Source organism: Podarcis gaigeae (genome assembly GCF_964106915.1).
Source record: "Podarcis gaigeae genome assembly, chromosome: 7".
Lineage (NCBI taxonomy): Eukaryota > Metazoa > Chordata > Lepidosauria > Squamata > Lacertidae > Podarcis > Podarcis gaigeae.
In genome coordinates, this window is record NC_139683.1 from 48167285 (window position 1) to 48180739 (window position 13455).

Sequence of the window (13455 nt, forward strand, 5' to 3'; positions counted from 1 at the left end):
TTTCAGCAATATTTCCTAGTTCCCTGAAACAAAAACAATTCCTCTCTTGTTTTCTTTTTCATCGCTGAATGCGATCCATTCCTGCTCTTTGGCCTGCATAAAAATAGTGCAGTTCTGCTAGGCAGTGTGTTGGAAAACAGCTCCCAGCTCACATTTCCCCCACCCCACAGAACATATGGGTTCTACTGTGTCCATCAGAAGCCTTTGGAGAATATATAGGAAAAGCAAATATTGTTATTTTAGAAAGGCTTTTGAAATGCACAACCAGTTTCCTAGATGAAACTCCTTAAATGCAAAAGTTCACAAAAATAAAAATGGGGGCAGGGTGGGGTGGGGGTGGAAGTTTTGTTTGTCAAGAATCTATTAGTATATGAATAGATCCCAACATTACCCAACATTACCATTGAACAACCATGCAGCACAAGTAAATGAAAAAAAAAGTTCAACTTTTTCACTTCTCATCAATGCCAAATACTACAATCCACATCAGTTACACATGTTTTTAGACATTTATTTGGAGCTATTAGCCCAAATCTAAAAACTGCTGAGGTAACCAAGTTCAGCACAGGGTTAAGGCATTATGACTACAGTGGACGCTTGGGTTGCGAACGTGATCCGTGTGGGATGCTTCTGAGCATAGCGCGCTTTAGCGCTTCTGCGCATGTGCGACTGCCGAAACCCAAAAAAACGCAACCTGAAGTGGCTGTAACCTGAGGTATGACTGTACTATGATTCAGACCATGTCTCAAGACAGCATGCAGGTTACCACCACCAGGCCGCTCCACCAACACAAATACTGGAGTATAAATAGAGCATGGTATCTTCTGTCTGTCTCTATATATCTGACTGAAAAGAAAAGACCGGATTTTCAGTAACTCTGCACAGGGCCGAACCATAACACTAAGGTCATAGTATAATTGACAAAAGAGTAACAGCTGGCAAAGTGAGAGTGGGGTGGTGGGTGCACAGCCTTCGCTGGCAAAAGGGAAGGCTTTCAAAGGGTAAATTACCAATACATCAGTAGAGCAAAAGAAGTAAAATCATGTGTGCTAACATCAAGATTTATTATTTCTTTCTTACCAAACACTTATCGCATCGGAGTCCCACCACATTTCCTTTGCATTGGCACAAACCAGTCTTCGGATGGCAGACACTGGAAATGGAGCCATTCACATGGCACCCACACTCTGATGTGTAAAAAGCACAAATAGAAAAGCTGAATATAACCAGCTATTTAAAAAATACTTGAATAACTTTTCTCTATGTGAGGTTTACGATTCTATACCCCACTTTTGCATATACTTTCCATCAATATTTTAAATTTGTATTTTTGGATCCTGGACTTAAAATTAAGGCCAAGATCTAAACAGCGCCATGTGTGAAAGGAAAGTATTTCCACTCAGGAAAGAGGGGAGGGTGTTCTGTGTCTCTCCCCCCCCCCCAACTGCAACTCTGTTCTACATCAATTCTGCTCTAGAGGGTCGTCCAACATTTGAGTAGCAGCTTTGTGGGATTCACAAGGAGATGCAGTGAAAAGCAGAGGCGGGAATTGGCCCACAGACTATACAGATATCTATGCATATCTATGGAAAATAGACTAAATTTTCTAAAAAGAAAGCTGAGCACCAGAATTCAAAATACTCTTTTATGAGCTGTATAAAATGACTGGCCCCAGCTTGAACTACAGAGACAAATCCATTGCCAGCACCGATGTAGCATTTGGAAAACCCTCAAACACTCTTGCCTCATTGTTGTAAATAATGGGATCTACAATAAAAATGGTTTTGACTCCATTCATGTTGAAATACATCTACCTCACTCTCTTCTTGAGATGTCCTTTTATCAATACAAAAGTACTAGAGGCGATGCATACAAAGAGATTAGACAGGAAACTACTCTCATTGCAGGAAACACAAGGGTTTTTTTTGCATTGGGGTGCCAATGAAATGGCTTGGATCCTAACTAGGCTTCCACTGACAGGAATGTCTCCTGGATGGAGTTCAACACACAGGACTGTTCTGCTAATGGAAAGCAGAGAGACAACTTTCACCAATTCCTCCAAAAGGCCTGTGTGCCACCCAAAATCTGCTCTAGAGGGTTGGGGAACTAGACAGTAGAGCAGCATGTGAAACATCAGAGGGATATGAAAGAATCAGTAAATATTACCCCCACCCTTCTGCAAAAATGATCCTCTGCTGGAACACAGAGAAACAACCGTGAAAAGGAGGAGACACTGTGTTCTATTTATTCTATGCTATTTATTAATCCATTGATTTCCTCAACCCTAATGTGCCTTTTTTTTTTTTTTTTAGGACATTACATAAATCAACTGTATACAAAAATACTTGATCAGTTGATTTAACAGGAATTACTCACCACGGCAGTCTTTGCTGATCACTGCATCCCCGTAATACCCATCAGCACAGCTTTCACAGTGTTGTCCCACAGTATTCCCAATGCACTTCAGACACTCTCCTGTTAGGGAATTGCAGTGGCCGTCTTCCGTGGGATCTACATTGCCATTGCAGTCACAAGGAACGCAGGACTGCCCAGGGACCAAAGGATCACCATAGTAGCCATTTGCACATCTGTACAAGGGATTGGAAATTGTGTCAGGTTACAGAAAGCCACATATTAGAAACACATCACAAGCCTGAAGAGCATAGTGTGTTCATGTAAAGATGCAAAACTAGGGTTAGTAGAGAAGTGGCTGCGAAAACAGTACATAACAGGACTGCAAAACTTAACTTCCATCTTTACTGTGCTGCTTGAAAAGATAATTTCACCCTTTGTTATGCTACATGTGCACTTAATTTGATTTCAGGGGCAAAAGTAGAAATGGGGAGGGCAGGGGGCAAAATATTCTCCAAAATTACAAAAAAAACAACAACCACCCGATTGTTTTTTACAATACTTTAATTCCTCATTTTAAAAACATGAGATTTTATTGAAAGGTTATATATTTACAACTGCTTACAAGACTTATAGTGAAATGTTAGAATGATGGCAAACTTCCAGACCATAGTCCAAATTAGGCTCATTTGCCCCATATCTGGCATATGACACCAGCAGCAGGGCAGGTAAAGATAGGTCTGCAAAAGGAACAGGAAAGAGCCTTAAAATACACTCCTTACTCTTCCTTGCTCTTCAGCACTTATGGTGAGGTCAGAAGGAAACTGCTCGTGCAGTTTGATTTCAAACCATTCAGGCAAAGGGAAATACATTACCCAACATCATGGCAAACCTTTTAAGATTCAGATTCAAGTTCACTTACATGTTTTCCCTATAACTGGGTGCACATTGCATTCAAAGTCAGCTCAGCTTTTTCGAATCACCCCAGCATACTGCTCTGCATCAATCTTTTGCAGATGCCCTCCCCCATGGTGGGCCACAGGCAGTAGTGGCCAGGGTGGTGGGGCAGAGCTGTCATTCCAAACCCTGAGATGCTGCTACTTACCTGGACAGCGTTGGGGCAGGGCAAGGCGGTAATGAGGTCGGGGCTGTGCTGATGCGCTGACAGAGTCAATCCAATACTCCTGTTAGTGCACCCACACAGCCCCAACTTTTCTGCCGCCTTGTCCTGCCCCGGTCTCAGTAAGTTGCAGCAGCATCAGTGTATAGACCAGAGCTTAGGGTTGCCATATGTCCGGAATTTCCCAGACATATCCAGAATACTGCATTCAACAGCAGTGTCCGGGCGATACTTGGCTAAATGTCCAGGAAAATCCAGACATATGGCAGCCCATGTCGGCAATGCTCAACAACTTTTCTGTCCGGATTTTCACAGTTTGAAATGTGGCAACCATACCAGTGCTTTCCAAACTGTGTGTCATGTTAGTGTTTCGGCTGCAGTGTGTAGGTGTGTCATGTGAACGCTCCCTGCGCTCCTCCCAGGGCTGGAAACAGATTAGTTTATCCTCCAGTTTGCTAGTAAAACTGAATTACTGTGTCGCGAAATGACGCATGTCTGAAAAGCGTGTCACCAAGATGAAAAGTTTGGGAAGCTCTGGTATACACACATGAGCAAATATGGTAACCATCACTATTATTTCCATCATGAACGGACTAGCCCTTTTGAAACACCATCTCTCTCTCTCTCTTACACACACACACACACACACACACACATACGTGTCAAATCAGCAGGGAGTGAGGTTTCCACCTCTGTCAAAAGCAGCTTTGGGGAACACATTCCTGAAATGAGACTGACACGGGTACGGGTAATGTGTATTTTGAGCAAGAATTCTGAAACAGGAGAGAAGCAAAACTGTTATTTCCAAATATATTTAATTGACAATATTTGCTGTTAATTCCAGGGTTCTAGTTGCATACCTTTCACACTTGGCTCCTGCATGACCTGGAGGACATTTATCACATATAACTTCACCTCCATTATCCAAGTGACAGGTAGGACTGAAACTAAAAAACAATTATTTGGGGGATTATCATCAACCTATACAGTTCAAAAGCAATATACATTAAATGCACCTTTATTACATGAATTGTGGTCACTACTGATAACACAAACCTTTCAGCTTGCTTATATAGCAGCTTCCTGGATGGCTACCAGTATCTAGCAGCTGTGCAAGAATCAGCCTGAATTGATTTTGTTCACATAAAGAGCGTTAACACTAAAATATTTTCTAATATTAGCAATGCATGAAAATACCTTTTCAACAAAAAAACCCCCCCAAGGGTGACATTTGTATTCAGTAAAGTACTGGAAAATTTCCAGCTCCTTGTCTGAGCCGTCTAGGAGCTATCATTTCTGAAGGGTACCGTGGAATTCTTGTCATGTTTTAACACCTTCCCTTCAGATTGATTTCTCTTCCCACCCCCCATTCCTTTCTGTTTCTAACTGGCACTGCTTGTCTGATATTGCTGGAGATGTCATGCAATGTTTCCAGTTAGCAGCTTACTTATTTGAAGCAGTTTTCAGTGGGCAGGCGCACGGCTCACAGTCCTCTGGAGTCCCCCTGGATGGCGTCCCATAGAACCCAGGCAAACACTGATCGCAAGAACTCCCCGTAGTGTTGTGCTTGCAAGCCTGTGAAACATGCAAAACACCTTTTGATACTTATTCTGAGTGGAATTCTATCCCCGGAGGCAGGGATCTCAGCATGAAATGACATGCAGCATTAGGATTCAAAGAACAAAGAAACAAGCAGGCTATTGACAATATGCTTTTCCAAGCCAGCAGCAACAATTCCCTCATTAGCAAATATTTGGTCTCATGGATTAGTTGTGTTACTTTGACTGTGGACTAAATCAGTTTGCTAATATTGAATGCTGGAAATTAACAGGTTAATTTAGAAGATTTAAAGTTCTTTTTAAAAAATAAATCACTTTTAGGAAAGGTTCCCTTTCTGGTGCAGAACTTAACAGAACCAGCACAAAAGTTGAGGAAATGTAATTACATAGTTATGCTCCAATATTTTTCCTACTTGGATCCACAGGAATTTTTCCACTGAGCTGAGAAGGAAAAGCTATGGCTTTCATGACTTTTCATATAAAAGTGTTTTATATCAGCTCTTGCCTAAGCCAGATAATTTAATTTCTTTAACATGCACACACACACACAAACTTTTAAAAGTTACAGACGCTGGTTGGGAAGATGCGCTTCAATGCTTCTTTGGGGTATATTACAAAACTGCCTTGCACTGAAAAAATTATATGAATTGGTGTGTTTTTAATGTGATTTTTTCAGAAATGAAAATGAAAGCGCACTGCAAGGTAACTTACAACACAAACACCATGAATGTCACATTCCGTTGCATGATCATGGCAATCACATGGCTGGCAAATCCCTCCAAAAAGTATGCCACCTACTCGGTAGTAGCCAGGAAGGCAGGACTAGGAAAGAAAGAGTAACAGCACAAAACGGTTCTTACAGCACTTCAACCCGATTATTAGAATATTTGAAAACCTATTAAAAGTGAGTTATGCATTAGCACTCCTATAAAACAACTGCACAAACGTGTCTCTGAACTCAATCTACAGATCTATGCTTGAACAGAACCTTTGTGTGGCATGGGGAGTAAGTAGTGATGTTTGCTATATAGCGTAATAGTCTGTATTTATAAAACAAAAAACACTAATTGAATATGTTGTTTTTTTATATTTATACTCCGACACGCAGGGACAGAATCCCATCATACAGATATAAAACCAGACTTGGAAAGGACCCAAATATGGCATCCAGACGAAATAATCCCAAACCCTATTACAATATTCCCTGAAATCCTGCCATATTTTCTTAAGGTACATTAAAAAATATATTCAGGAATCTGGCATACAATGTCAATTAGCACATATGAGAAACTGTAATTTGTCAACCATTTCCCCAAATTTATAACAGAACAACTGTTAGGTGTTCAGCTTTAAAAATAATCTATGGCCTATCCAACCTTCAGTTTCTTTAGCTATAAACTCCGTAAAAATGTGGGGAAATGTTATTTTTTAGCAAGTGGATAAAATTGCCATAAACAACTGTAAACAATGCAGATTAGAAAATGTTGCTCTGCCATTCCGGTTTTAAAAACTGCAAGCAAAAACAATATGGTCTGCATGGGGAAAGTATATTTAAAAGTGCTTCCTTCTTGTATATAAAACCATGACAGATTACCTCACAAGAAATCCCAGAGTAGCCTTGGGGGCATTCACAATATTCCACATCTGCAGCTGAAGACACATCTATGAGATTAGCATTTGCTGTATCCAAAGTGACAGAATCCAACCTGTACCAAGACAGCAACACACACACGTGAATATTGTAGTTAACAGGTATATAAATTGATTAAATAAAATAAATATATTTCTGAAAGATTTGAAAAGAAAAACATAAAAGGGATCGTGAAAACCATGTATTACTGAAAAGCTAACCTTCCTGAACAGCATTGTAAGCACTCAATGGGGGCAACTTCTGAGTGGAAACTAAAGGATTTCACTTGAAGGGGATATACATTTAGAAAACGTACCCAGGTATGGATTCGGACCATACCTTGTTTATAATTTATAGAGTCACTTATCAATTACATTTGGTGATGTATTAACTATCCTGCAATTAAATACTAAATGAATTCCCACCATAATCAATGTGAGCTTTGCATCATTTGCAGTACTCCAGCACTTTCTATAGATACAGGGTCCTTTGTTCTCTGATATACAGAAAGATGGGGAAAGGATAGCATAAGAAGCTGCCTTATATCAGATCATACTATTTGTCCATTCAGCCAGGTCTCTGGCAACAGCAATCCAGGAACTTGGGATGTGGGAGAGGGAGAGGGACCACATCACCTGCTACCTGAGTCTTTAATAATTGAAGCATCAGGGAACCCAGGACATTGTGCAAGCAAAGCATGTGCTTTACCAATCCATCTAACCCTGTACTATGTACTCTGATTCTCATGGTTCTCCAGACTCTCAGACATCCTTCCCCAACACCAGATATATGGTATTTCTAACTGAGTATGTTAGGAACTAAAGCCAAGTTTACAAACATGTGCTAGGGTCCCTTCCCAGTCATTGATGTTTTCATAAAATCCTAACGTCCCAATTTACAAATTAGTCATTTGTGCCCAGGTCATCAGTTCACATCACCAGATGTAAAAAGATGGACTGCAATTGACTCAGACTATGCACTTGTGGGACTTCTGCATATTTGCCTACAATCTGAATCTTCACTAGTCAAAGACTTCACATTCCCAAGGTTTCCACAACAAACAAAAACTTGTTTCATTGAAAATTAGATTCCAATGACTCAGGATACAAATTTCTGTATCAGATTTCATACCCTGCACATACACATAGAACTCTCAGCACATCTTTTCTGATGTGTCTATCAGTCTATCTTAATAACATGGCATTTCAGCCAAAAAAAAAAAAAAAAAAAGACATTACAGCTCCACAGTAGCCACAAACAAATGCACACAGTAGCCTCATCTTATAGGATGAAAATCAAGAACAAATGTGAGATTTGGTAATATAAAGTCTCCTTGTTCCACACAGTCTGGTACAGAACAATGATTAACAAAATGTCAGCTTATTAGAATTCAGAAGCACATACTTTCCAACTTAAAGGCCCTAATAGGATGCAAGAAAGGAAGGCCCATCCTTCTCGCTCTGCAACTGGTCTTTTATAAATGAACTGCTTTGTCAACAATGCATGTGCTAGATGAAACCAATTTATTTAAAACCCTCTATCACCACAGGTAAGGAGGGTTCAGTGTGTTCTCTCTCTTAAAAAAAGTAAATGTCTGGCCCATGGGCAAAATCCACTTGTGGAAAGGCCTTTCACTTTACCAGAATAAAATTTCAATTGTAAGGTATAAATCTGCAAAAAACTGGCAACAGCTTTATGTGGACCTCTAGTATACTCCTTCCAGTAAACTTCCTCTTCCAGAGCTATTAAAGGTGTAGGATTCCTATCCCCCTTTTTATCTGGAAATTTCACCCATAAGTAAGAAAAATCTTGCAACCTAATTTTCCAAAAGTCTTCAGGTCAAGATCTAGGCAAGAATTAAGTGAAACACCTGAATACATACATTCCAATATACTTAGAACTGACATAGGTAAAGTTAGGATTTTGGTGACAGAAAATTATGAACAGCATAAACAAGGCCTTAAGACCTTGGAAACTTTTTCTGACTTGTTTTCATCAAAGAATACTCAACTGGCATAATGGAAAATTTATTTCTAAACTGAATCTTCTTGTGTCCATTACCTGTATACAGCCTTTTTTGCAATGTTGTAACTGGACCTGATCAGAAGATGGGTAACATTTGCCAAAACTGTCATCAGCATATCTCGATCTATTAATTTCTTCGTATTAAAATCAATGAAGTTTTCAGACACAAGTCGCACGGTGCTGGAATACTCCTCATATGGTTGCAAAGACAACCCTTCAGATCTTGTACATAAAATTTGTCCATTGCCCTGAAATGATACATATATGACTGTATAGAGCTTTCTATGACAAAAGTTAATTGGAAATTTGTTTAACCATATAACTTATGAAACATTTACAAAGAACTGTCCTCTTATTCCAGAATCAACTTTCCAACCTTTTCACAGTTCATTCCGTAAGAAAAATTCTGTTTAACTTGATCCATTTCCAAGGGATGCCTAGATTCTGATTTTAAACACATGGAAATAATTCCCACCAAAATCAATGGAATTTGTTTCCATGTAAGGTGTTTAGAGGGGACGCGGGTGGCACTGTGGTCTAAACCACAGAGCCTAAGGCTTGCTGATCAGAAGGTTGGCAGTTCGAATCTACACAACGGGGTGAGCTCCTGTTGTTTGGTCCCTGCTCCTGCCCACCTAGCAGTTCGAAAGCACATCAAAGTGCAAGTAGATAAATAGGTACTGCTCTGGTGAGAAGATAAACGGCGTTTCCGTGTGCTGCTCTGGTTCACCAGAAGCAGCTTAGTCATGCTGGCCACATGACCTGGAAGCTGTCTGTGGACAAATGCCGGCCCCCTCGGCCTACAGAGCGAGATGAGTGCTGCAACCTAACGGTCAGGGGTACCTTTACCTTTAAGGTATTTAGAACCAAGGTATTAACAAAACTGACTATGTGTGGAGGATGCTAGTATACAATTTACACAGCAAACCAAGTACGCTTTGAATATGGATAAGAGGAAACAGTGTAATACTATATAGGACTATTCAGAAGTATGAGTTACTGAGTTTAATAGGACTCCTCCCAGTTTGTAAATGGGTATAGGATTGCAATGAAAAAAGACCAGTTTCCTCCCAACCTATATTTGTATATTCAGCACAAGAGGATCACACATAAAGGAATTAAAGCATTCCAAAAACTCACCCAAGTTTTGCAAGCATGGAAGCAAATAGTGTATTTGCAATCAGTCATTGTCAATTACTGAGTGAAGGGAAAACTTAGGATTGTATCTAATGTTAGTCCTACTCCAAGTGGACCCACTGAAATTAATGGACATGACTAATTTCGGTTCATTAATTTCAACAGGTCCCCTCTGATACTGGATATAACCCATTTATATAGCACTTTTGAGGTGTTAAAAAGGCTTCATATATATTATATTATTGAAATCCACCCCTATATTGCAGAAATGACAAGGCTGGAGAATGTGGCTTATACCTTCAGTCACTTAGTAGGTTCATGGCAAAGGAGACTATCAAATTCATAGCTTTAGGCTTTGATTTAACTCCTGTAACTGGCAGTAACGAAAATGCCAAGCAATACAAATACACCATTCACTGCATTTAATTTTTTTTATATAAATCTAAAGGCAAAGATCCACAGGGCTGCATGCACACACTGGAGCTTTTTGACCTCCTCATTCCATCAGCAAATATCCCACCCCCAATAAGCTATACTTATGAGATCTACAATATTGCCATTCCATGACACACAAGAGTTGTCACCAGAAGAGGAAAAAAACCAGCAACCAATACAACTACCATCCATGAGTGTTCACCTGTGTTTTGTGCATTCTTTCTCTTTGAATCCCATGGTCTACAAACCACCATTTCAATTCACATAATCTTAAATTACCTGAACAATAACATCCACATTAGATACCAAATCACTATCCGTACTGTCCATGGGAATTTCATAGGACACAGTATACTTCAAATAACCACCAAAGGAAGTGAGCTGGAAGAATAAAAGTGTAAATATTTTTTTAAAAAAAAGAAGTTTTCAGCATAACAGGGAAAAGTAAAACTTGCATGCAGCAGACTAAACAACCATTTCCCCATTCTTACTTTTTAGCACCAGTGTGGATTCCTCACTATTAAGAATTTACCTGTAACATGCACCCAAATAAAAGATAACACTGCCCCACTTGCCATGGTAGAGTGTGTGTGTTTACTTTGCCCACCCCAACCCCTTGTTAAGTGCATAGAGCTGGACAAGGAAGCTAAAAGAGCAACGAACAAAGTGATTGCAGGATCTAAAGTGGGCTGCTGCAGAGTCAGTATGGGAGAGAGGCAATACAGATCATAACGGATACTCCTAATTTTTTAAAAGATTCCCCTCAAAATCATCAACAAATAATAGCTCTTCTCCATGCCCACAGATATATTCTGAAGATTATTGTTGGTGTTTTTGTTGACATTCTTTGTAGAAACCATGAAGATCCATTTCTTGTTTCAACTTTTTGGTGATTCCCCCCCCCCCCCGCCCCTTACAGTGCAGTAAATCACCTATGGAGATTTAACTTGATGGTGGTGGGGTTTTTTTTGGGGGGGTGGCACATGTTAAATCATAAAAATTTCAAAAGGGTCCATTTTAATTCTACTGGATCCAACTATTATCCAGACCCATTAAAAAAACCATTTGTGTGGGTTTGTGCAGACACTCTTCCTCTTTCTGTTTCTGTTCAGTGGATAGGAGTGATCCAAGGGAGGGAGGAGAGAAGAAACTAAAGGGTTTGATGCCCATGGCACTCTCCCAAAATTCCTCAGGTGCCCATGGGTCCAAAAAGATTGAAGATCCCTGTAATATGATATGGAATAGTTACAAAAACAACAAGAAGTACCTATTTTCCCTTGGATACTTACTTTATTTCCAAGATATGGCTTGGGTGCAGACCAGTAATAAGGAGACTTCAGTATTTTTGCAGCTGCTATATTATTAATACTTATTTGATGAGGTCCATCAAACTGATCTTGTTGAGGCTGTATGGTTTTTGTGGTAAGTGGAGCAGTCACCAGCCACCCAGCCATAGAAGACACCTTAAGGAAAATAAACTATAAAACATCATTTACCACACCTAGAAAGTTAATTTACACACAATTGTGTGTGGGGTTTTTTAACGGAGTAACCATTTTATTCTACATAATACTGCCTACTGTTGAAGCACAGGGCACTATTATCTCCCACAGAAAAAGGGGCACAGAAAAAAAGTATCATCCAGAAAATTGTTTTATGTATTCTTGGCTGGAAGAGATGTATGCATGGTCCAATTCACCACTGCAATTGGCTCCCTCAGAACACCTGTATCCATCAGGCTTCCACAGTCTGATTCACACATCCCATTAAACCACAGTGAAAATAAGCTGGTTTCTCTCTGAACAAACCATAAACCTGGTCTACATTGGCTCCCAGTATGTTTCCAAGGACAATTCAAAGTGTTGGTGCTGAACTTTAAAGCCCTAAACGGCCTCGGCCCAGTATACCTGAAGGAGCATCTCCACCCCCATTGCTCAGCCCAGACACTGGGGTCCAGATTCAAGGGCCTTCTGGCAGTTCCCTCACTACAAGAAGTGATATTACAGGGAACCAGGATTTCTCAGTAGTTGTGCCTGCCCTGTGATACACCCTCCCGATGTTAAAGAGGTAAGCAACCATATGACTTTTCATAGACATCTGAAGGCAGCCATGTTTATGGAAGCTCTTAATCTTAGATGTTTTGTTGTGTTCCTCTATATTTTCTTGGAAGCCACCCTGAGTGGCTGGGGCAACCCAGTCAGTTAAGTGGGGTTAAAGAAATAATAACTACTACTACTACTACTAATTATAACTACTAATAATAACTAATCATTACTACTACCACTAGTATACTCTTAACTTTATTACTTTGTATGGCCTGTTTATGTGAAATTAGATGGAGATAGGCTGTCTATCATAAAAGAGAAAGACAGGAAGTCTTGCTCAGTGTTTTCTACTATAACGGGAAGCAGAAATCCAAGGTTTCAGCCAGGAGTCTTTTCCAGACCTGCGTGGAAAATTGGACCTGGCACTGTCTGCATGTAGAATATGTGCTCTGCCACTAAACAATAGGCCTTGAAGCACATTTATGGGGCTGCCTGAAAAAAACTAATGAGGTGTTTGGACATGGAACATTAGCAAGATCATACCTGACTGATGGGCCATGGAAGGCTTTCACAGACATCAGAAACCCCAAAACAGAAACATTCAGTGCAGCCCTGGGGATTTCTTTCTTGGAGATTATAGAATCCTGGCATGCAACGGTCACAGTTTTCTCCTTCAACATTTTCCTGTGAAAAACATCCAATATTTCTTCTGTTATCATCACAATAATAACCAGCATACGCTAGAGGTTAGAAGTAATCCTGGCATAATAATTGATTATGCATTAGTATTAATGCATTCCATCTTTATCTTTAACCTTCATCTGACCAGGTTCTTATTTTGACATATACAAGTAAAATTAAGCATGTTAATTTAGGATTGGAAATATGAAGTTCCATATGGCTTATAAGTTTTGGGTTAACCCAAAGAACATCAGTTCTCATTGAATGTGAGGAAAAGTAAGCATCAAGACCTCCCACTTTGATAGTTGTGTAAAAGTGATCCGCAAACATTTCCAGTGCCATCCTCAATGCTAAATAAGTTGCTGTCCTTGACTTAACTGTCTGCTGTTCATTCTAGCCACCCTTCTCCACCCTCAACTGCATTTACTAGCTCTCTCACACCATTTGACATGTAGTGCCTCCCTGAAATTT

At 39.9% G+C, this 13455-nt stretch overlaps 1 protein-coding gene across 1 annotated transcript in view; it reads right to left on the bottom strand.

Moving 5' to 3' along the window:
• The window catches only part of LAMA1 (laminin subunit alpha 1), an 89687-nt gene that overhangs the window by 44686 nt on the left and 31546 nt on the right, over positions 1-13455 (bottom strand). Inside the window, exons 11-20 of the mRNA XM_083748297.1 lie at positions 12847-12987; positions 11548-11721; positions 10538-10639; positions 8723-8934; positions 6626-6737; positions 5743-5853; positions 4920-5047; positions 4333-4419; positions 2377-2588; positions 1081-1187 (exon numbers count right to left, since the gene is read on the bottom strand). Coding sequence (XP_083604423.1) covers positions 1081-1187; positions 2377-2588; positions 4333-4419; positions 4920-5047; positions 5743-5853; positions 6626-6737; positions 8723-8934; positions 10538-10639; positions 11548-11721; positions 12847-12987 — 1386 coding nt within the window. The remainder of the gene's footprint in view (positions 1-1080; positions 1188-2376; positions 2589-4332; positions 4420-4919; positions 5048-5742; positions 5854-6625; positions 6738-8722; positions 8935-10537; positions 10640-11547; positions 11722-12846; positions 12988-13455) is intronic.